Source organism: Cervus canadensis, chromosome 7 (genome assembly GCF_019320065.1).
Source record: "Cervus canadensis isolate Bull #8, Minnesota chromosome 7, ASM1932006v1, whole genome shotgun sequence".
Classification (NCBI taxonomy): Eukaryota; Metazoa; Chordata; class Mammalia; order Artiodactyla; family Cervidae; genus Cervus; species Cervus canadensis.
The window spans coordinates 35,843,133-35,866,640 of NC_057392.1; the positions used below are offsets into that span (position 1 = coordinate 35,843,133).

At 44.6% G+C, this 23,508-nt stretch overlaps 1 protein-coding gene across 1 annotated transcript; it reads left to right on the forward strand.

Moving 5' to 3' along the window:
* Nucleotides 1–5,786: 5,786 nt before the first annotated feature.
* Nucleotides 5,787–21,697, forward strand: TIGIT (T cell immunoreceptor with Ig and ITIM domains). Its single transcript, XM_043474913.1, has 4 exons — nt 5,787–5,932; nt 7,135–7,464; nt 9,059–9,165; nt 20,908–21,697. Exons 1-4 carry the CDS (start codon nt 5,869–5,871, stop codon nt 21,136–21,138), a joined length of 732 nt encoding a protein of 243 aa, XP_043330848.1. The 5' UTR covers nt 5,787–5,868; the 3' UTR covers nt 21,139–21,697.
* Nucleotides 21,698–23,508: the final 1,811 nt, after the last annotated feature.

Genomic DNA, 23,508 nt, shown 5'->3' on the forward strand with positions numbered 1-23,508 from the left:
TCATTTGGAGCTTCCCTGGGAGCTCAGCCGGTAAAGAATCAGCCTGCAATATTGTAGTGGTTTTTGCCATACATTGACATGAAGCAGACATGGGTATACATGTGTTCCCCATCCTGAACCCCCCTCCTCCTCCAATTAAAATTAAAAAAAAGAAGAAGAAGAAGAATCAGCCTGCAATGCAGGAGACCCCAGTTAATTCCTGGCTGGGGAAGATCCCCAGGGACTGGCTACCTGCTCCAGTATCATGGGTTTCCCTGGTGGCTCAAACAGTAAAGAATCTGCCTGCAATGTGAGAGACCTGGGTTCGATCCTTGGGTTGGGAAGATCCCCTGGAGAAGGGCATGGCAACCCATTCCTGTATTCTTTCCTGGAGAATCCCCATGGACAGAGGAGCCTGGCAGGCTACAGTCCATGTAAAGAGTCAGACACAATTGAGCGACTAAGCGCACGCACACACACATGGTTCCATTTAAAAATGTATTTGGCTAGCTGATACATTGGAGTAAAGATTTTTAGTATGGTTTTTGCACACTTCTTGCTAAATTTATTTCTAAGTATTTTATTTTTGCTGTTATTGTGAGATTTCTCTTCCAAAATATTTTCTAACTAGTTAATGATTGTATATAGGAAGACTACTTTTTAATTTATATTAATTCTATATCCTGCCAATTTTACAGAATTCTATTGCTTGTGATATTTCCCCCGTTGAGTCTCTTGCTATGATAACATAACTAGAAATAGTTTTATATCCTTATTTCTAACTCTTACTCCTCTAACTGCTTCTCTTAATTGCATTTGCTAATACTTCTGATAACTTGTTGACTAGCTGTGGCAATATTGAGTATTCTTGTCTTATTTCTGACTTTACTGGGAACACCTCTAGTATTTTCCCTTCAAAAGAGATGTTGACTCTGGGGCTGGTGTGTGTGTGTGTAATTGTTAAGAAAAAATTAATTTTTATTTTACTGACTGGTTTGTTTTTCCAGCCAGTCATAGGGATTGAATTTTCTTTTTAATGTCAGGAAATGACCATATGTTTTTCCTATGTAGAGCTTGTATTTAATATTAATATTGAAAGATTTCCTAGTATTGAATCATCCTTGTATGATTCACATACATATTTATTCACCCTGCAATAAACTCTAACTGGTGATTATGTATTTCATTAATTTGCTATTGGCATCTGTGTGACAATATTTTATGTAGAATTTTCCCCACACTATTGGTAAGAGATTAGGATCTGATTTTATTTTATTGTGAGCAATCTTAATCATTTTTATAATAACTTGAAATTCACTTCATAAAACAAATTTGGAAGTGTTCCTTTATGTTTTATGTCTGTATATTTTAAGTAGCATTGGAATTATCCTCTCTTTACAGGTTTGTTATAGTCCGCCTGTGAAACCATCTTGGTCTGGCATTGTTTTGATGGTGGAGTGAGGATGCTTGACTGTTGAAATGTTCCTTGAACTACACATTCACATGTATTTCTATCACAGTCCTCCTTGTCCTGGATGCTGAGGGATGCAGGTAGTAGGAAGTAGGAAGTAAGTTTCTAGGAACAGAGGACATCTTTCCCGTGGGAGACAGGGCTAGGGGATGACTGATAAGAAAATTACATCCAGGATGGGGGAGGATGTGAGGGGAGTGATGTCCGTGGGTGGGAGGGCTGTGAGAGAGGCTACCAGAAAGGCCTAAGTTGAGGATAGAAGATCAGCTGCTTCCTCCCAAGACTTTTCTTCTGATTTCATTCCAGCCTCTCCTGGGAGTCTCTGTCCTATTTTCACAGCTGGGAAGGTAAAGAGAATTTCCCATAATCCATGAACCTCCTTGGCAGCCTTTGTTGGGGAGGTCCTCAGGGTCACCTCACCCGAGGGGACTTGGACAAACAACAGCAATCTCACTCCTGAGTTCCTCCTATCTTCATTTGCTCCGAGGTGGTTGCTGCCCACAAACCTCATGGCTCACAGAATTATTAAAGACCGTGAGGTCAGAGATATTCCTTTCATGTCGAGTAGAATAACTTCGTGGTGGCAAAGCGAGGGTGGGGCTGAGGGGGATGCAGGGCAGGCTCTTCTGGGTACCCGGGGTGGCTGTGTCCCCTGATCTCCCAGTTTCCTGTCTCCTGCTTTCTCAGCTGTCTGTAGACCCTCCAGCCACAGTATAGCCCACAGCAGGAGGTGCTAGCCTGTGAGGCAGAGAGTGGGAGCACTTGGCCGGGGAGGCCCCCGCCTCTGCAGCTGCTGGATGTTGCACTTGGTAAGAGGCTGGGGAGAGTGGGGAGAAGACAGTCATGATATCCTTTAGGCTTCTGCATCCCTTCTGAGCCGGAAGGAAGACTTCGGAGAGTCTGAAGTTCAAAGACACAGCTGAGAGATGAGCCTGTGCCTCGAAAAAATCCTAGGCAGTGTTTCCTATGTACAAGACATGGCCTTGTGGAAAGTGTGACCACTCTCAGCCCTGTGGTGCTGTGATCCTTGCCAGGCCACGGGCTTCCAACTGGAGTTGGGAAGTAGGCTGTGGGCTCAGGGGAGGCTTATAGGACAAAGGGAAGGCTGGGCTGTGAAAGCACTTGAAGGGCCTGGGGAGAGTTTTACTTTCCAGGCCAGGGCTTCTTCCCCCTTTACACGCAAATGGAATCCCTTCCCCAGTACCTCCACTCACCTCACTGCCTCAAGGCTAACCACACCTGTCCAACCCACAACCCCAGAAGTCAGGGGAAAAAAGTACTGTGGCTCCGTTTAGAACTTTAAGTGCAAATATGAGTTAACACCCATCTAACCCAGAGGAGCCTGGCAGGCTACAGTCCATAGGGTCGCAAAGAGTCAGACATGACTGAAGCGACTTAGCACACACACAACCACAGGGGTTCGTGCTTTGCTGCAGGGACTGCCAGTGGGCCCCAAAGGCTCACGGTGGCTTGGGGAACTGTTAGTTCAGACCTGATCCTTGTGGTTGTGGTGCTCGGCTCTGGCTGCAGCCAGTGACCTTTCTAGGAGGAGGCTTCAGAGGAATTTGGAAGGTTCCCTGGGGAGACTCTTCCATCATTCACCTTCCTCCAAGGCCTTCTCAGGGTTTGACTGGTATGGTGGCTACTTTTCTGCAGTAACATTTTATCCTTTTATTTGATATCAGATGCCTAAGCCAGAATGAAGAGGTTTGTAGATAACTGGCTTTGTAGTCCAGAGACTAGGGTTTTACTCCTGGCAAAATACTCAGACAGGGCTATTCTTCTCTGATCTTCCTTTCTCTTCCTCAGTTAATATTTGTAGCAAAACTATCATTGATATAGTGATCTCTTCTGTGTTCAGCACTGTGCCGAATATCTTACCAGACATCAGTTCACTGAATCCTCACAATGAACCTAAGAATGGGGGTGAGGAGGGGACACTACTGTTTTTGTTAATAGATGAGGAAGCTGAAGCTTAAGGAGGTTGAGTAATTTCACAACATCACCAAACAAGTGTGAATTTTGGCCCCAGGTAGTTTTCATTCCACAGGGTGTTAGTCACCACCTTCAAATGTCTCTGGAGAGCACCATTGATTAGAATAGAACTGCCTGTGCTCCTCTTTGGACTGATTGTTTAAAGAACAATTCTTTAACCTAGTCTAAGTTTCTTTGGATTTCTCATTGTATAGTCATTTTTCAGTATCCATGGGGGTTGTTGGTTCCAGGAACCACGCAGGTGCTCAAGTCTCTTACATAAAGTGGCATAGTATTTGCTTATAGTCTAGGCACAACCTCCCATATAATTTATACCATTTCCAGATTACTTATAATACTTAATAGCATGTAAATGCTATGTGAATGGGGCTTCCCAGGTGGCGCTAGTAGCAAAGAAGCTGCCTACCAATGCAGGAGACACAAGAGACAGACACAGTTTCTCTCCCTGAGTCGGGGCAATCCCCTGGAGGAAGGCATGGCAACCCAGTATTCTTGCCTGAAAAATCCCATGGACAGAGGAGCCTGGTGAGCTACAGTCCATAGGGTTGAAAAGAGTCAGACACAACTGAAGTGACTTGGCACGCAAGCACACTATGTGACTAGTTATAGATATAATGTAAATACTATGCAAATAGTTGCCAGTGCAAGGCAAGTTAAAATTTTGCTTTTTGGAACTTTCCGGAATTTAAAAAAATATTTTCTATCTGTGGTTGGTTGAACCTGCACATGTTGAACTCATAGTTCCAGAAGGCCAGCTGTATATAAGACAGGTCCTGCCTCTGTGGCTTCTACCAATCCCCACTGTAGAAGCAATCTAAGTTTCTTACAGTCCAAATGCCAGAGTCCACGTCTCTCTGTGCTTTATTCCCATCAGCCGCTCGCTGCTCTCCCACCCTTGGCTCTTCTGCCTTGGCAACCAGTTTTGGAAATGCCCCACCAGTTCAACCTCTGCACCTACATTAGGTCTCTTAGCTTCTTCAGCTGTAGCTCTGTAACTGTGGAGAGGCGGTGGAGGAGATGTGTTGATGTGAGCCTTGAAGGACAGGTTGAATTGGGGTGAGCAGAAAGTAGTTGGTTAGGCATGTGTTGTCTAAGGGGCTGGGTTGGGGGGTGAGGTGTATGTTGTACATGGGTCATGGTGTAGACTTGGGAGTAGGCAGTACCCAGGGAGGGGAGGAAACTGGTTTGAGATGGAGTGTCCTGCAGGAGGAAAGGAGGACAGGAGTCTGGGCAGTGTGGGATGCTCAGGGTGCAGGCTGGAATGAGGGGCAGAGCACCAGGCTTCCAATGTCCCCCCTGGTGGAGCAGCTAACTTTTAAGACAGTACCATGGGGCGTGTCCAAGGCAGCAGTGGCGAGCCCCGAAGGCAGGTGAATGTGTACCCTCCACCTCCTCTCTCCAGAGCATGGCTTCACCAGAGAGCAAGCTTTGGCTGTGGACTGTCTGAGAGCAGGGGGCTGTGATGATCCACCCTCATATCTCCAGAGCCTAGTCTTGAGTCTGGTGCTTCACAGGCATTCAGGGACTTTCACATGAATGAACAGAGAGACAGGGGAGCGGGGGTGTTGGGTGGGGAGGGAAGCAGGAAGGAAGGGTGGGCCAACAGCAGAGCTTGATGATGAGCTGGGAGCTCCAGGCAAGTGTCAGCCAATCCCAATCCAGGGTCAGGCAACTGGGGCTCACCCTCTGCATCCCCAGTGGTTGTGGGGTCACCATTCACGAGAAAACTCACTCTTCTGGTCTCCTCTGATTCTACTGGGTCAGAGAGACTAAGCCCGAATTCAACAACATCTCAGTCCAAATAAGTAAGATCGAAGAAGTAAGATTCAAGGAGAGGTAATCTTAGTTCTTTCCCTTACTCAAGGGAAAGCTGCTCTGTTTGGTCAAGACTTCGTCTTGTTTCTGAAGTAAATGTCTCTTGTTCCCACGATCATTAGATTTCAAGTGCAGTTCCTGGTCTTTAAGTGTACAAACTTAAGTTTCTCTTCTCATTGCACAGTCTTTAGTGGGAAAAAGTCGGGGCAGCCCAGTGAACCCCAGCAGGGACAGGTTCCCCAGGATCTTGGGCATTACACAGATGCTTTTGAGCTTGTTAGATAAAAGCTGATTTTTTTAAAAAGTACATTGAGACAGAACTTGAAAACTATAGGCTGACTAATAGTAATCCAAAGACCAGTGTACCTCTAACCACATTTTTGTTTATTTTTAAAGTGTTTCCTTCATGGTTTTTCTTGTGGCTTGCCCATTGCAGTTTGTGCTCTTGTTGTGAGCTTTATCTGTCTTTGACATTGTTTTTGCTGAACTTGGTTTTTCCGAGACCCTCTCTCCTCAGAGGCTCAGTTTCACCCTGCCATCAGCAGTCAGCCAGTTTCGGTGGCAGAAGGGGCCACAGCTGCTTCCTGTCAGCCCCCTGGGGCAGAAGCATGCAGTGGTGTCTCCTCCTGATCTGGGCCCAGGGGCTGAGGCAGGCTCCCCTCCCCACCTCAGGTAAGATCTGAAGTCTAGCCCAGGACAGGACAGGAGGGAAAGCGGGCGGGAAGGGGCGACTAGAGCCAAGGCCTCATCCATCTGATGGAAGGAAATACAGTTTTCAGAGTCCTGTGTCCCCTCGTGGGAGAAAACGCTGTCTCTGAGAAGGAGCTCCAGTTATGTTTTCGGTGGTAGATGAAGGTCTTGGGGTTGTGGGGTGCCTGCCTGGCTGACCCAAAAAAAGAAGCAGGAGGTGAGAAAAGGACTAAGGAGGAGGGATAATGGGTTTGCTGGGAGAAGTTCCCTCCTGCTATATCCTCCTTTCTTCTGTCCTTGAGGAAACTTCTAGAAAAACATAGTATGCTTTTTGCGAGTCAAAAACATCATCGTCACAGATTCCAGATATTCTACTGTTATAGATTGAATTTATGTTAAACCTATTTCCTTCTGTGTTAAAAATCATAAATAAATGTGTCTGAGAGGGCAGAAATATTTAAAAGTTGTTATAATTTTGTTTCCCTGTTGTTTTCTGAACCATCTGCGGGGGGTCAGTGCTGAGGAGGGTGGTTTTGCCTGGGAGAAACAGAGTTGCTCTCCAAGCTTCCTTTCCTTTAGATTTCAGGGCTTTTCTGAAAATTTTCCAGGCACCCCAAATGGCAGTCAATAAAAACAACCAGGTCTTATTTCAAAGGATAATGGGCCCAGAGCAGAACTGGCTGCCGAAGTGGTGGCCAACAAGGGCCTATATTTTAGGTAGAGAGACAACAATCAATGAGGTCATCAAGAAATAACATTCCAGCAGAGTGTCCTGAGAGGGTAAAGTGGCTACATTGTATAGGAATTATGGTCTTTATGGGGGAAAGACAGGAGGAACTGGAGAGACTGTCATTCCAAAATCCAATTCTGGTATTTCCCTGGCGATCCAGTGGTTAAGACATCGCCCTCCTGTGCAGGGGGGTGTAGGCTCAATCCCTAGATGGGGACCTAAGATCCCACATGCCTGGTGGCCAAAAAAATCAAAACATAGAACAGAAGCAATATTGTAACAGATTCAATAAAGACTTTAAAAATGGTACACATTAAAAAAAAAAAATCTAAAAAAAAAAAAAAACCAAAGTAAAACACCGAAAACCAGTTTTGGCCTCAAAGACTCCTTGGGATTTCTATGGAACGGTTCAAGACCAGCTGCTAAAAATGCACACTTCTTTCCCCCTCTCTAGGAGCTGTGACAGGCAGAATAGTAACAATGGGGAACATTTCTGCAGAGGAAGGTGGCTCTGTCACCTTACAATGTCACCTCTCCTCCACCACTGCCAAAGTGACCCAAGTCAACTGGAAGCAGCAAGACCAAGTTGTGGCCATTCATCATGCCAGGTTGGGGTGGCATATCGATCCTGCCTTCAGGGAGCGAGTGGTCCCGGACTCCGATCTGGGCCTCACCTTCCAGTCACTGACCAGTAACGACACAGGAGAGTACACCTGCATCTATCACACCTACCCTGACGGGATTTACAAAGGGACACTCTTTCTGCAAGTCCTACGACACTCAGGTATGTCCTCTGGGGCCAGGTGGCTGAGGATGCTCATGCTCGATGATTGAAACACTGCAGAGCAAGACCTCCCAACCCTGGTTCACATTCACATCACCAGGGAGCTTTCAAATGGTATGGAAGCTGGCACCCCATCCCAGACCAGTTCAGTCAGAGCCTCTAGGGGCAGAGCAGGGTATGTTAGATTCTAGAAGCACTCTCGATAGTTTGAATGGTCAGCCATGACTGACCATTTGGGTAAATGGTACCTGTTTGGGTAAAAGCACATCTTATGTGTTTTTGTTAGGAAGACCAGTTGTTCAGGTCATTTGAGAAGCGTGTACATGCTCAGTCGCTCAGTCATGTCCAACTCTTTATAACTCTATGGACTGTAGCCCACTAGGCTCCTCTGTCCATGGGGTTTCCTAGGCAAGAATACTGGAGTGGGTTGCCATTTCCTACTCCAGGGCATCTTCCTGACCCAGGGATTGAAGCTGAGTCTCATGTGTCTCCTGCATTGGCAGGTGGATTCGTTACTGCTGCACCACCGGGGAAGAACCCATTTGAGAAAGGATCACATTAATTACTTTAGCAGTGATCATGCCAATTAGATTTAGCCTCTCCATTTATAAAGGATTAGAACTCAGTCTGTGCTAAGTGTAAATGTACAAGTTACATTTCTTTAGTACTTGATGGTTTCCCAAAATGCTCTCGCCTTCATTATCCACCTGAACACTTAAACCTCTTTGGAGGGGGGAAATGACTGTTCTCATGGCTGAGGGACAGGATAGAAAAGTGATGATGGGCTCAGATGGCCTGGGTCAAATCCTAGTGTTGCTGTGACCTCAGACACAAGATTGTTGGGCTTCTCTGTGCCTCGTTTTTCTCAACTGTGAAATGAGGAGAAGATGTAAGACCTTTTGAGGTGTGAACATAGGATTGGATTACTGACTAAAAGGAAATGCCCTTAGAATAGCACCTGGAATGTGGCAAGCATGAGGTCAGTGTTAGCTATTAATAGGATCCCCCAATCCCCATATGACTGTAGGGTGGAAGAAGAAGGTGAGCCTGGCCGTTGCTCAGAGTGGTACAGCTGATTTTAATACAGGTTTTCAGGTTCCACTCAACTATACCCTCAGAGCTGCTGTCTGCTGCCATCAATGGTGTGGGAAAGGTTATATGTCTTTTTTTCTTCTTTGTACTTTAATATTAATTTTACTTTTTAATTAAACTTTTCAAAATATCAAATTGATTATAAACACAAAGTTTAATAAAAAGAAAGTATTCACTTGTTTTTTACTGAATGTTATTTGTTTCACTTTGTGACTATTACTGAAAGTGATTTTGTGGAACAGGAGAAGGGAGTGTTAAAAATGGTCTGCTGTGATGTCAAATGCGTGAGGCACAGCCCTAGAGGGATCAGTTACTCATTTTGTGATGGGCTGGGCAGATGCTCTGCTGTCCAAAGAGCTGGGTTTGAAGACTCCAGTCCTGTGATTTGAGAAAAGCCTGGCCAATCCCCACCCCTGGTGCCCAGACACTGAGGTTTCCCTGGACAGGGTTGTCCTTTGCTTCTGGCCTCTTCCCACTCACCTTAGTTTTGTCTTCCCTCTAGTGGCTGAGTACAGCGCTGGGTTCCAGATCCCATTGCTTGGAGCCATGGCCGCAGTGCTGGTGGTCATCTGCGCGGCAGTCATTGTGGTGGCCACATTGGCCAGAAAGGTAATGAGTCTGGCTGCACCTCTCAGTCCTGGCCATCCCATCCCTACCACCCATCCTATCCCATCCCTGGTCCTTTCCTGTCCTCTTGCTGTCTAGATGTGATTCCCCCCACACTGCTCTCTATGCCTTTTGCCGCGGTACTTTCTCTGCCTTTCAGTGGCATTGTTTGTGTTCTTTGTCCCTTTCCCTTGTCTAGGAGCTCCTGAAAGTTTGGACCTGTATCCTCCACATCATGCTGTCGCCTACAATTCCTGGCTTCTGCCTGGCCCTTAAGCTACTCCTCTGAGAGTCCGATTTATCTACTGTGAGCTTGATGCATCTTGGGCATCTGCTCTGTGCCAGGGGTTTTTGAACATTAGCTCCTTAAATTTTAATAGCCAGTCACTAGTGCTGGTTACCTAGCACTTCTGCAGGATGAAAAATCAACACTCCAAGAATTTAGGGGCAAAAGGTGCATGGCAAGATCAGTAGGTTGTAAATCGTCCATTATACTTGCTTAAGAGGTCATGTGGCTAAGAGAGTATTGGATGGGAAATTGGAAATTTCTATTCTCAGCATGGAATGTGTGATGATAGGGTTGTTGTTTCATCTTTTGGGTCTCCATTTCTTCATATGTAAAATAGGGATTATGATTCTGCTTACTCTATATCCCAGAATTGTGATGAACAGGTAGCATATTACACGTGGAAGCTTTATAAACAATGAAGAAATGTATTTTCTTCATATATTCATGTCCTTGTGTGGTAACTGGCAGCTACTATTGTGTGCGTGCGTGCTATGACATTTCAGTCGTGTCTGACTCTTTCCGACCCTTTGGACTGTAGGCGGCCAGACTCCCCTGTCCATGGGGTTCTCTCGGCAAGAATACTGGAGTGGGTTGCCATGCCCTCTTCCAGGGGATCTTCCTGGCCCAGGGATCAACCCAAGTCTCCTGCAACTCTTGCATTGGCAGCTGGGTTCTTTATCACTAGTACCACCTGGGAAGCTACTGATTTGGATGAATGAAAGAATTTCCACTCCTTTTTATCTTCCCTCTTGGGTCTTTTAAGCCATCCAAGGTTGCCTTAATTTAAGTTACTAAACAAACATTTTGGGGAGTACAAGCCTGTGATTCCTAACACTGTTTTCCACCTCATTCCAGATCCTCCTCCCCAGCCTGCCTACTTTCCCTCCAACTCTGACTGTACTCAGTTAACAACTCAACTCTACAGCCTGCTTTATTCTCTGGACTGGTACCTGGTGCTGTTATTCCTGACACGTATGGGTTTACATCTACCACCTTATTCTCTTCATGTTTGTTTTGCCTGTCTTCTTCCCTAATCTTTTTCTTGCTGCCTTTTGAATTAAGTATTTTTATTATTAAAAACATCTATTTGGTAGTTATGCATTTTTTCTTTTCTTTAGTAGTTACTCTAGAGATTATAAAATAGATCTCTGATTTATTGTATCTAATGTGTATTAGTACTTTTATCATCTCTTGGATTTTGCAAGAACCTTAGAACACATTAACTCTTTTCTTACCTCCCCGACTTATTGCTATCACTGTCATGGATTTTAGTTCTATTTTAACCACCCATCTGGAAATGATTATTGTCTTATGAGTCAATGTTTGTTTAGATTTACCTTTCTATTGCTCTTCACTTCTTCATGTTCTTTCTTATAACTAGAAGAGTTTTCCTTCTGCCTAAAGAATATCCTTTAGCATTTCCTTGTGAGCAGGCATGCTAGAGATGAATAATCTCACTTTTTGTTTGTCTGAAAATATCTTAATTTTCCTTAATTTAGAAGTGATCTATTTGTTTTTCTGGGTATAGAATTCTATGTTGGCAGTTATTTTCTTTCAACACATGGAAAATACTGTCCCATTGTCTCGGACTTCCCATATTTCTGTTGAGAAATTATAAGGGAGTCTTATTTTTGTTCTGTGAAAGACAGTGTTTGTTTTTGTTTTCTTGTTCTTTAAAATATTTTCCTTCTCTTTGATTTTCAGCAATTATATGGTGATATAATTGGATATAGTCATCTATGTATTTATTCTGTTTGAGGTTCAGAGTGCTTTTTTAATTTGTTACTTGATATCTTCTGTCAGTTTTGTATCATTCTTGGCTGTTACTTCTTCATATATTAATTCTCTGTCCTTGCTTTCCTTTCCTTCTGGAATTCTAATCACAGGTGATATTTTCAACATTTTCACTTTTTCCCACACCCCTTACCCTCTTTTTGGAATTTTCCATCCACTTGTCTCATCAAATGTTTTCTTTGGATGTGCCTTCCAGTTTACTAAGTATCTTCTTTGATGTATCTAATCTTCTGTTAAACCCATCCATTAAGTTTTAAATTTCCGTTACCATATTTTTCAGATCCACAACCTCTATTTTGTTGTTTGAATAGTTTATAGTCTGCCAAAATTCCTAATCTTGTTTTAAATTCTTTGAAAATATTAATCAGTTATTTTGAAATCTGTGCCTGATAATCCTATTAGTTGTGTTCTCTATGGTCTTTTAACATTTTCTCTTTTTTCTTGTTTCTTGGACCTGTCTTATCTTCTTGACTGTTTATTTTTCATTGAGTGCTGTACTTTCTACTTCAAGACCTGTGGCAATAAATTGAGGCTCTAGGTAATATCATCTTCCTCTAGAGAGGATTCCACTGGCTTCTGTCTGATGACTTGTATGAAAGCACTAGCATTCCTGTCACTTTAATTAAATCAGTGGTGAGAGAATTTAAAGCTGGACCCAACTTTGCTACTTCCTTACTTGTAGAGGGTAGTCCTTTGGGATCCTAACTCAAAGCCTGTAGTGTTTACCAAAGTCTCCCTCCTCAGTGATTTCTGAAATCAAAATTTTGTCCCTCCAGCCAGAAACCCTGGAGTTTATCTGCTTCTTGGCCGTGACTTTCAGGAAATTTCTCTAGAAGAAAATCTCCCTCAATGCTCATCTCATCTCTCTGGGCTTCCTACTCCTAGACTTTGCTCCCTAGCCCAAAATTTCTCACTGATTTGATAGATTTCAGATGACTACAAATAGACACTTATAATATATTATTTAGCTTTTCTAGCTGTTCTCAATGGAAAGTTTGGTTCAAAGCAACATAGGTAATCATTGTTCCACCAGAAGCAGAACTCCTGTTTCTGACATTGCATTTCCTATCTGCAATCAAAGGCTGACTCTGTTTTTTTTTCCATAGTTATTTTATTTGGCTGTGTTGGGTCTTAGTTGCAGCATGCAGGATCTATCGTTGGGATGGTGCTCAGGCTTCTCTTTAATTGAGGTGTGTGGGCTTTAGTAGTTGCTGTGTACAGGCTTAGCTGTCCCATGGCATGTGGGATCCTAGTTCCCCAACCAGGGATTGAATCCACATCCCCTGCATTGAGAGGCAGATTCTTAATCACTGGACCACCAGGGAAATCCCTCAAAGGCTGAACTACAAGCAGAACATATTTAGCCAACCCACCCACTCTGTACCTTGGGCTATATTGGGTTAAGACCCCCAACTTGAGTTCTAGCCCCACTTTACCTGATTCCTCATCAGCCATTTAGCCAGAATCTGGCTGGGCCACTGCCAGTCAGAGGGAGAGATTTACACAGCTGTGTGTTCTTAGGCTCAGATTCCATCTGTCTCGCTTATTTTGAGTTCTTGTCTTCTTTTTCCCTTTCTCTATCTCTTAGAAATGGACCATCCTTTGATTTTCTCTTCTTTCTTATTTAACATCTATTTGACTATTTTTCTCCTGTTACTCCTCTGAAGATCTTCAAGAGCTGCTTCCCTCTCCAGGCCTAAGAGTTGAAATGAAATTGCAGAAACTAGAATTGCTTAATAAGAAAGTGCTATTGTAATGTTTTTCCACTTATATGTCATGATAATTTATATTTAAAATAGCCTTAATACTGTATAAGTGTCTAGACTTTGTGTATATTTTCCTACTGTTAATTCTGCTTATGGAGTTACACTTTTGTGCATACTCATGCCTATCACCACTGACTAATCTTGAATTTTCAGTCTAATATCTTACATCTTAAATTCTTAGTTTGTGTAGATAAACCCACTTTGCTTTCTGTAACCTATCATCAATACCAGGGTATTGATGTAATAGTAACATGTTCCATTTGACAAACATTCTGTCTTCATTCAGATCTGCCAGGGAAGAAATCCCAGGAGCACTTACTCTAACCTTATTTTATTGAGAACAGATTGGAATGAGGATGGGGAAGGGAATTTGGTAGCAGAACCAAAGTCTTATTCCCCTCTGAGTGACAAATTGCCTGGTCTCCCCCAATCAGTGGTCTAATAGTGCTTCAGGCACCTGTTGGACTTTGCAGATTTGGTCCAGAGGAAGCGAAAGAGATTTTCCAAATGGTAGGAAAACTCATGTGATAGGTGAAAGTTACAGTCTAATACCAACATATGACTGCCTGGTCCACCAATTCGCCTACAAAAATTTCTTGTCCTATGGTTCAGATCCTCACTTCCAGGTTTATGAGGCAAACATTTAAATTGCTGACCGACTTGGTTCATAAGGATGTGGCCACTTATTCCTTGTTGTTCAGTAGGCATCATGGAACAGGGTGCTGGGGATCCAGCGAAATGTGGCTAGTGCTATTGGAAAAATCAATGACTTAATGACTTATAGTATTTTCATTTATGTCTTAGCTATCACAGTAGATAGGTTTAGTAAATGAAACCTCTAGGGGAAAATGAATGCAAGAAAAGTGATTGACTAGAGGAAAGAGGTGAAGAGAACAGTGACTGATCTATGAGCTGGAAGGGAGTTGTTATGGTAGTTGGTGAGCAGATGTCCTCTGCTGTCACCAGAACTCTGCAGCTCTGGCACATGGAAATATGGAAGGTTCTTCAGAAGTAGCAGAACACATTTTCCTGTTAATGATTAAGACTGATTAATTTTCAGGTCAGTATTCCAGACAAGTTTGTATAAGGGAAAGGGGAAGAGGTGAAAAGAGAGAGTGCAGTAGGTATCAAATTCTGTGGCTCCTTTTCTAAAGTGTTTTATTCACCAGCCCCCTCTTTGACATGTCTGCTGCTTCCTGTTTAAATCAGTTCCTCTGCTTTTTCCTATGCTTTGGCTATGGCTTCTGTCTTCTTTCTCTTATTGCTCAAATGCATTTTATCCTTGTAGTATTTAAGGTCCAGCAGAGAAACATAGTACTCTTAAGCTGAGTAGTTTGAGGACAGTTTAATAAAGGGATTTACAAAGTATTGGAAAGCTTAGAGGGAAAACATAAGGGGGCATGTAGGAATGTATTGTTACCACCCTGAGATCTTTAGGGGAAAGGAGAGAGAATGATTACTGAAACCTGGAAGGAAGGGTGATTACTAGGCCCTGGAAAGAGAGAGTTGTGTGGAGGGGACCACCTTGAGAAATACTTTAATCTTTGATTGAGGATCACAGCCAGTCCAAGTCCACCCTGCAGAGAGAATGCTGGGGAACATGTACCCTCACCTCACTCTCCTTCCTCCATTCTCCTACTGTTGCTTTGCATTGACTTAGCCCAGACTGAAGCCAGAGAGCAAGAGAAATCACTGGGTCAGTATGAATCCACCTGCAATGCGAGAGACCTGGGTTCGATCCCTGGGTTGGGAAGAGCCCCTGGAGAGGGCATGGCAACCCATTCCAGTATTCCTGCCTGGAGAATCCCCATGGGCAGGGGAGACTAGTGGGCTACAGTCCATGGGGTCACAAAGAGTCGGATATGACTGAGGACCTAAACACAACACGGCACACATGTGTAGTTCAGTCTCAGGGCACAGAAGAGGACACAGAAGGATGGAGAGTGACGTTGAGGGGTGAACAGACAGTATCCACACCATGACTATTATAGATCTTGGCTTTCTACACTTCAATCTTCTCTCATGTATCCTTGAACTCTTGATTATACATTTAAGCAATACCCTTGTCAGCTGTCCATCTATATTTCTCCTGGAACCACTGGGCTTTATTAGCCATCTTAGTACTGCTACAGGCCAGGTTTCCTTGGCTGCCATTGCAGTAATTACATCCACTTTGTTTCTTACGTGCTGCCATCTGCCCCTATATTATTTGGGGGATCTCCTCATCCCTGTTGCTGCTGGGGATCCAGATCTGTACATCATCACCTACTTCAACCCCAGCATACAGAGGAGAGCTACCTCTGAGCACCTCAGTGATGCTGGTGGTTTCTTCATTAGCACATTCCTTTCCACTTTAGGAAAAGGGTGTCCCCTGGATCTTCTCCAGAAACATAGGCAGCTGTTGAAGTTTCAAATTTATGTAGTACAGAGATTGGCAAAGTTTCTTTGTAAAGGGCCAGAATCTTTTAGCTTTTGTGGGCCTTCCAGTCTCTGCTGCAACAATTCAACAATGCCATCCTATGGTGAAAGGACCACAGATAATATGTAAATAAATGAGTTGGCCACGTTTCAATAAATCTTTATTTATAAACACTGAAATTTAAATTTTATATAATTTTCATGTTTAATAAAATATTATTCTTTTGAATTTTTTGAACCACTTAAAAATATAAAATCCACTTTTAGCCCATGGGCAGTGCAAAAGCCTGTGGTGCCCCAGATTTGACCTGTGGGTCTTAGTTTGCCAATTCCTGATTTAGTAAGTTGTATTGGGAAAAATGGGCTTCCCTCGAAGCTCAGTTAGTAATCTGCCTGTAATGCAGGAGACCTGAGTTCGATTCCTGGGTTGGGAAGATCCCCTGGAGAAGGAAATGGCAATCCACTCTAGTATTATTGCTTGGAGAATCCCATGGACAGAGGAGGCTGGCAGGCTACAGTCCATGGGGTTGCAAGAGTCAGACATGTCTTAGCGAATAAATCACCACCACCGTTTGGAAAAACGCTGTCCTTTCCTCTTCTCTACTCTTAACAGTGCACAGAACACTTCTGCCACCAGATGTTCCCACACTGACCAATTCTGCCACATTATCTGAACGTCCTATAAGCAATCCAGTTCTGACAGTATCTATCTGTAGTTAACATCGGGTCCCAGAAGTTAGGGCTCAGTCCTTCAAGACAGCCCTCACTTCAGATGCCAGTTGCAAGTCCCAGGTTGTCACATGTGCCTTTGACTGCTGCTGCGGCTTAGTCACTTCAGTCACGTCTGACTCTGTGCAACCCCATGGACTATAGCCTGCTATGTTCATTGTCCATGGGGATTCTCCAGCAAGAATACTGGAGTGGGTTTCCATGCCTTCCTCCAGGAGACCTTCCCCACCCAGGAATCAAACCCAGGTCTTCCACATTGCAGGCAGATTGTTTACCATCTGAGCCACCAGGGAAGTCTGACTGGTTGTAAATTGAGGTTTCCACAGTCCCCTCCTTGGATTTGATAATTTGCTAAGATGGCTCACAGAACTCAAGGGAACACTTACATGCACCAATTTATTATACAATAAAGAATTTGATAGAGGATACAGATGAAGAGCCAAATGAAGGAAATACATGGGATGGGGTCTCAAAAGTTCCCAAGCACAGGAGCTTCTGTCCTCATGGAGCTGGGTGTGCTGCCCTCCAAGAGTGTGGATGTATTCAGCAACCCAGAAACTCTCCAATCCCATACTGTTGGGGTTTTTAATGGAGACCTCGTCACACAGGCATGATTGGTTATTAACTCATTTTCCAGTCCCCTCCACTCCCTGGAGAATAGGGGTTAGGACCAGAAGTTCCGAGCTTCTGCTCATGGCTTGGTCATTCTGGTGACCAGCCTCCATGTGAGAGCACACCAAAAGTCACCTTCTTGGAACAAAAGACACTCCTGTCATCCAGAATATTCCAAGGGATTTAGGAGCCTTGTGTATGACATTCCCATCACTTGGGAAATATTAGGGTCAGGAACTGGGGTTTAATGAAGACCAGATATTAACATGAACTGGGGGTAGAGACCAATATATGCTTCTTACTATTCCACATGGGTCCATGATAGCAGTGTCTGGGGAGTGGGAACACTGGTTGGGTGAGGAGGCGATCTGAGCAGAACACCAGCTGCATTTCCTACAGACCCTGAGAGCCAATAGGCTGCATTATTTAGGAGTTTGGGCTTTGAAATCAGACAGACCTAGGTTTTGGATCCTAGGTCTACCACTTGAGTAGCTCGGCCACCTAACTTTGCTGACCCTCAGTTTCTTCATCTGTAAAATGGGAATAATAAGTATGGCACTGCCCTATTAGAGTTGTAGAAAAACTCAAGTCTAATAATTCAAGTAAGGCACCTGGCGGTTTTCTTGATATGGATTAGTAACTGTTCTTTATTAAGTTCTTATAATTATTATAAAATTTATTTACTATAGCACCTCATAATACTTGGTGCTCAATAGTTATAGTGCATAGACTGATGAGGTAAATGAGAATTTGATGACCAACTATTGGGAAAAGTTCCCCCAGGGGACCTTGTGTAAGGGAAAGGAGAGATGGGTATGTCCAGCTCCAGGACAGTGGCTGCCAACTGCACTTATGTTCCCCAAGAGGACAGTGTGTGTCCTGCAGTCTCCATAGCTCCCTGTGGTCCTTTAGAACAACATCAGTGCATTAATCCCAGACTTGTTTTCTATGCTGATTATGTAGGGTTCCCAACACAGGATGGAATGAAAACAGACCAGCTGAGAGACCCATCTCAGACATATTTACTTTTCCCAGAGGAATTTTGGGAGCCAAAATAGTCCTGTGATTTAAAGACAAGGGTAGGCAGTTTAAGAATGGGAAGGAGAATACATACACTATCAGGAAAAGTCACAATCAGCTCTTTGAGAACTGGGTATCAGTATTTTTTTAAATGGATAGAGTTGCATTAAGGGATAAAGAACTCCTTTTAAGCACAGCATCACGTGACCTACAATAACCACCCATTCCTTCACACCCACAGTAAGGTGCAGCCACTCCTACTGAAAAGGAGTGAATGAAACAGTCTGTAGGACCCAGCTCCTCAGGGCCAGCAGTGTGACCCTGCTCCTAATTTTTGATATGTGTTCAAGGTGCCCATCCATGCAACCCACCCTCCCATTCAGCCTCTCTGCATCTACTTGTATCCTGTTGAGCTTGACACTAGCCAGTAGTGAAGACGGTTCTCTTATTTTTGAAGCAGTGAGGTGGACAGAATGAAATGTGGTTTGTGTTCATTGTTATTTTCCAAGCCTGTTTGCAGCTCTTTGTAATTGTGTCATTTGGATCTATGGTGGGGCTGGGTGACCTGCTTTACAGCAGCATCTGTGAAGGCTGAGAGACTGTCACCTTTGCATGGCGTGCCATCAGGCATTTCTTGTGCCACCCCGCTTGTGCCTGCTATTCTTTGATTTTTTTTTGCCTCTAAGCACGACCCTCACCTGTGATACTGTCATGGGGATGTGATGGCTGATTTCACATCCTTGATTTTCCCAAACAGATTTCACTGTCTGTCCTCTTGCCTCATAAGTACATATGTACCTGTCTCACCATGAGTCCATATTTTGATTTGAAAAATCTTGTTCATTTAGATTTGGGGCTAGTGGGGTGGGCGAGAAGAAAGAGAGAGTGTTGTATGTGTATGTGTGTGTGTGTGTGTGTGTATGTTTTAGTCCTAAGACATACAATGAGCATCTATTATGGGCTCTGAGGTTACCAAGAGGAACACAGCACAGATCCTTCCCTCAGGAGAGCTCACAGTTTGGGGTCTAAAGAGACAGAAGGGTAAACAATTATAGACAGTATCAAAGGTTACAACGGAGAACACCCAGGACCATAGTGGAACACACAGGAAGGATGTAACTCTGCTGGAAGGATCAAAGATGTCTTCCTGAACAGCATGCTGTAGAGCCGAGTCTGGAGGAAGGAGCAAATAACTTTTCAGGGAACTGTGGGGAACAGACAGTAGGGGTAACATATACCCAATCAGAGAGGCAGGAAGCAGTGCATGGCATTTGGAAACTGCGAGATGAGAGGCAGTTTGGCTAAGAAGAGCATGGCTCAGAGTCAGACAAACTCAAGTCAGAACTGAGATTTCACCTGTCTGAGCCTATCAGCTCACTCAAAAGTAGAAACTTCAATAGGTTGTTGCTGAGATGACATAAAGAAGCTAGCCCACTTGGTGCTCATAGCAGATTCTCAATAAATGGTGCCTCTTTGGCACCCAGGCCCTATACTTGAACTTGGAGTGTTGGTTAGGGAAGCACTGCAGGAAATGAAGCTGGGAAGGCAAGTATGACCAGATCACAAAAGGCATTTTGGGGCGCATTACTCACAGTCTCCTGTGCGGCATATGGTGAAACTGTGGACTTTCTTCCCAGAAAAATGCACTTTACACAACCCGTTGTTAATACAGCTCAAGGGGTTTGAAGTCCACCTGTGGCATTTATAGGTGGTTAAGCACCTGCCCATAGACACCAGGGGCCATGGATGAGTTTTAGGGCAGAAGCATAGCAGGATCCAACTTCCATTTTTGAAGGATGGTGGCCGTGTGGAAGTTGGAGCCGAGGTTAGAGGGAATCTAGAGAGTGGTGAGTCTGGAAGTACAGGTGAGAGATGAGACATGGAAGTGGATGAAAAAAGAGGGGCTCAATTTCAGAGCTACTTTAGAATAAAATCAGATGGGATTTTATGGCCCACTGGAATTTTTTTAAAAGTTATTTATTAGGCTCTGATATTTGTATGCATGCTCATTCGTGTCTGGCTCTTTGCAACCCTATGGACTGTAGCCTGCCAGGTTCCTCTGTCCATGGGATTTTTCAGGCAAGAATATTGGAGTACTGCTATTTCCTCCTCCAGGGAATCTTTGTGACCTAGAGATCGAACCCGCATCTCTTGCATTGGCAGGCAGATTCTTTTACCCATTGAACCACCTGGGAAGCCCAAGCTCTGATATTTACTTATTTATTTATGTTTTGGCCACACTGCACAGCATGTAGGATCTTAATTCCCCATCCAGGGATGGAAATCAGCATCCCCTGCTTTGGAAGCACAGGAATCTCAACCACTGGACTACCAGGGAAGTCCCGACCCATTGGAGTTTAGTATTAGCCTCCAGATTTCTGGTCGTCTGGTACCATAAATCAGAACAGCTTGCTGTGTGCCAGTGGTGAGGGGTGAGGCTCCCCTTCAGCAGCTGGACCTCTGTGTCTGGAGCTCAGGGCAGAAGCCTGGGTAGTTTGGATAGGGATGTGGGGATCCTCAGAGGACAGAGGGTGGGTGGAGATGTACATAAGGATGAATTGTTGAGCTGCTGTACAGAGGAAGAGAGAGTGTTGGGTATGACAGACCAGAGGCGGAAGCCTGGAAAAACGTCTTTATCTGGGGAGATGAAGTGTAAGCAAAAAAAGAAAAAGAGCAAGCTCAGCTAAGAAAGGAGGTGGGAGACTTCTCAGGAGGGGGTGGAGAAGCAAGAGAGAGTGATGCCATGGGAGCAGTGAAGCAAGGAAGGCGAACATCTCAGAGGGAAGCAAGCGGTCAGCAGTGTCAGAGGCAGCCAGGGAGCGGTGACAGACGGGCCCGGAAGCCTCCCCAGCTCAGCCGACCGGAAGGAGATGTGGGGGAGCCTGGAGCCTTTCAGTGGAGCGGCTGGGGCTGAAAGCTGGCCATGAGGGGGTCAAGAAATTAAGGGTTAAGGAACTGGTGTTGATAAGAACACAATGTGTGTGTGTGTGTGTGTGTGTGTGTGTGTGTAAGAAAGGCAGAGATAATTATTACTGGATCACGTTGGAGAGTCACTTTTGAATGATATCCCCACATATTCACTTTGTGGGTTGTTTTGTTTGTTTGTATTTTGGGAAGAAATCTCTCAGAATCCGTTCTGCGGAAGGTGACCTTGGGAAGAGGCGGTCTGAACCCGAGGCGTCCAGGCCCAGGGTCGGGTCCTCCCCCGGCAGCTGTGTGCAGGCAGATGCCGGCCTGTGTGGGGACGCGGGCGGAGAGGACCACGCCGAGGCCGAGCCGCACGAGTACTTCAACGTCCTGAGCTACAGAAGCCTGGCCAGCTTCAGCTTCCCTACCGAGACGGGTTAGCGCCCGGGCATCCTCCAGGAGACCCAGTGCGGCCTTTGTCGTCACAGATGGACGTATTGGCATCTGAACGTCACGGTTCTGTGTGTATGTATGTGTGTGCATGTGTGTGCGTGTGTGTTCTGTCAAGTGAGTGCATGTCATCCTCCTCTGTGTCTATGTTTCCTCTACCGGTCCCTCCAGTTCCATGGTGCAGACCCCAGTGAGGAGCTTGTGTTTGATTACAAATGCGAAGTTAGAAAACCGAACAAAGACCTGACCTGGTTTTGAATTTGGCAGTGGGAGCAGATCCTGTGGCTGAGATCTGCATCCCCTCTGAAAGCACTGGGCAGGGCTTAGGGCTATAGGGCTCTGTGGTGGGTGATGGTGGTGGGGTGACTGCAGAGAAACCTCATTTCATTTGTCACTGTCATTTTCATCAACGCTCACACACTGGAGGCAGGCTACCAGCTTCTATTGGGCTTCCCAGATGGTGCTAGTGGTAAAGAACTCACCTGCCAGTACAAGAGATGTAAAAGACGTGGGTTAGATCCCTGGGTTGGGAAGATGCTCTGGAGGAGGGCATGGCAACACACTCTAGTATTCTTGCCTGGAGAATCCCCATGGACAGAGGAGCCTGGCACACTACAGTCCATAGGGTCCCAAAGAGTTGAATATGTCTGAGCGACTTAGCACACATGTACCTGCTTCTGTGCAAATTGAAGGATGAGTAAATGCAGACTCTTTCAGAGTCCTAGCCCTGTAAGAACTCACAGTTAAGTCAGGAGACAACATGTACATTAAAAGGTAGTGAGGAGATAAGGGTCTAAGACACAGGCCTTTAGGAGGAAATGTCAGTTCAGGATGAGATGGTCAGGATAAGCTTTTCTGTGGGTAAGTGGCTTGGGAGGATGTGGGGAACAGTGAGGCTGGGCTGGGAGAGCAAGAGTTTTGTCTAGGGAAGTCATAGATAGGAAAGTTGAGAGGTAAAAGTCCCACACAGAAGACCCTGGCACCAAGGGAGCAAGCAAGACTTCAGAGTTTACTTTCTGGGCAGACTATTCAAATCTCCTTTTGCTGTATGTACTCAGAGGCCAGTGATGGCCGAATACAGAGAACTCCAGGCTTTTCCAGCCACATGTGCTGGGGAAGCCTACAGAAATGGTGCATGTCCACTGCAGGAGCTATAGTTTGATCCTTGGACTGTGATCTACTTCTCTATCAATCTACCATTGAATCTTTGAAGAAAGAATCTGTTTCCCACCAAAGAGGAAATCTTAATTTTTAAAATAGAGACTCTTCCTAGAAAAACAAAAGAGGATGATAGCAGGTTTAAAAAAACGAGCACCTCAAACTAGCTGCCTGGAACCCTTACAGTCATGCCTTTACCTTTTTGTGCTGGGGTTGGAGTGGCATCAGAGTGGCTCATTTCTGGCATTCAGGCTTTATCCTCCCACCACCTCTCTTAGAAAAAGGGAGGTTGGGTTTACAGGAGACAGATTTTCTTTCATGGGCACAGGAACTGAGAGAAAATGTGAACCTAGACTGTCCTTTGCCAGAAGATCCCCTGGAGAAGGAAATGGCAACCCACTCCAGTTCTCTTGTCTGGAAAATCCCATGGACAGATGATCCTGGTAGGCTATGGTCCAAGGGGTCGTAAAGAGTCAGACACGACTGAGCGACTTTACTTTCACTTTCTTTTCACTTTCAAAATAGAGCATTGCCCTGCTCCCTCAGAATCAGGCTATTGAGGGAGAAGACAATTCAACTCCTACTCCTCCTTGGATTTTGATTTTTCTCACTTCTGTATCAAACAGGTATGTAGTCAGGAGCAATGAACTGAAATATGTCCAGAATGCCAAGTCCTTGGGAAGAGAGATAGACACTTATAAAAATGCTGCTTTTTGCCATGGCAGTTCACAATTTCTTTCTTGCAAGGCTAGTGCAGATTGGCTGGAGTAGAAGACAATTCACAATTCACAAATGAACTAACATATAATGACAAAAAGGGAGTGGTACTTTGATTTGAAGAAGATGCAAATTTGGTTGAGGCCAGACCAAGAGATGGATGCCATTTAACATGACTATGATAGTTATTTAACATGATTAGATAGGGAAACATTTCCAAATGTTGTTTGGATGGTACTAAAAATACAAAGGGACCCATAGATGTTGCAAATGGGTCAGGTTATTAAAATGAGATTGAATTAGACAAAATATAAATCTGAAAGTAGAATTCATTGAAGCAGATTTTCTCTGGAGAACTGAGAAGATAGTCCCCTAAAAGCCATATACCTGGATACATGCCTGTCCAGTACAGCAATCACTCTCCATGTGTGGCTCTCACATGGCATGTGGTTAGTCCTATTGAGCTGGACTGTGCTAGAAGTAGAA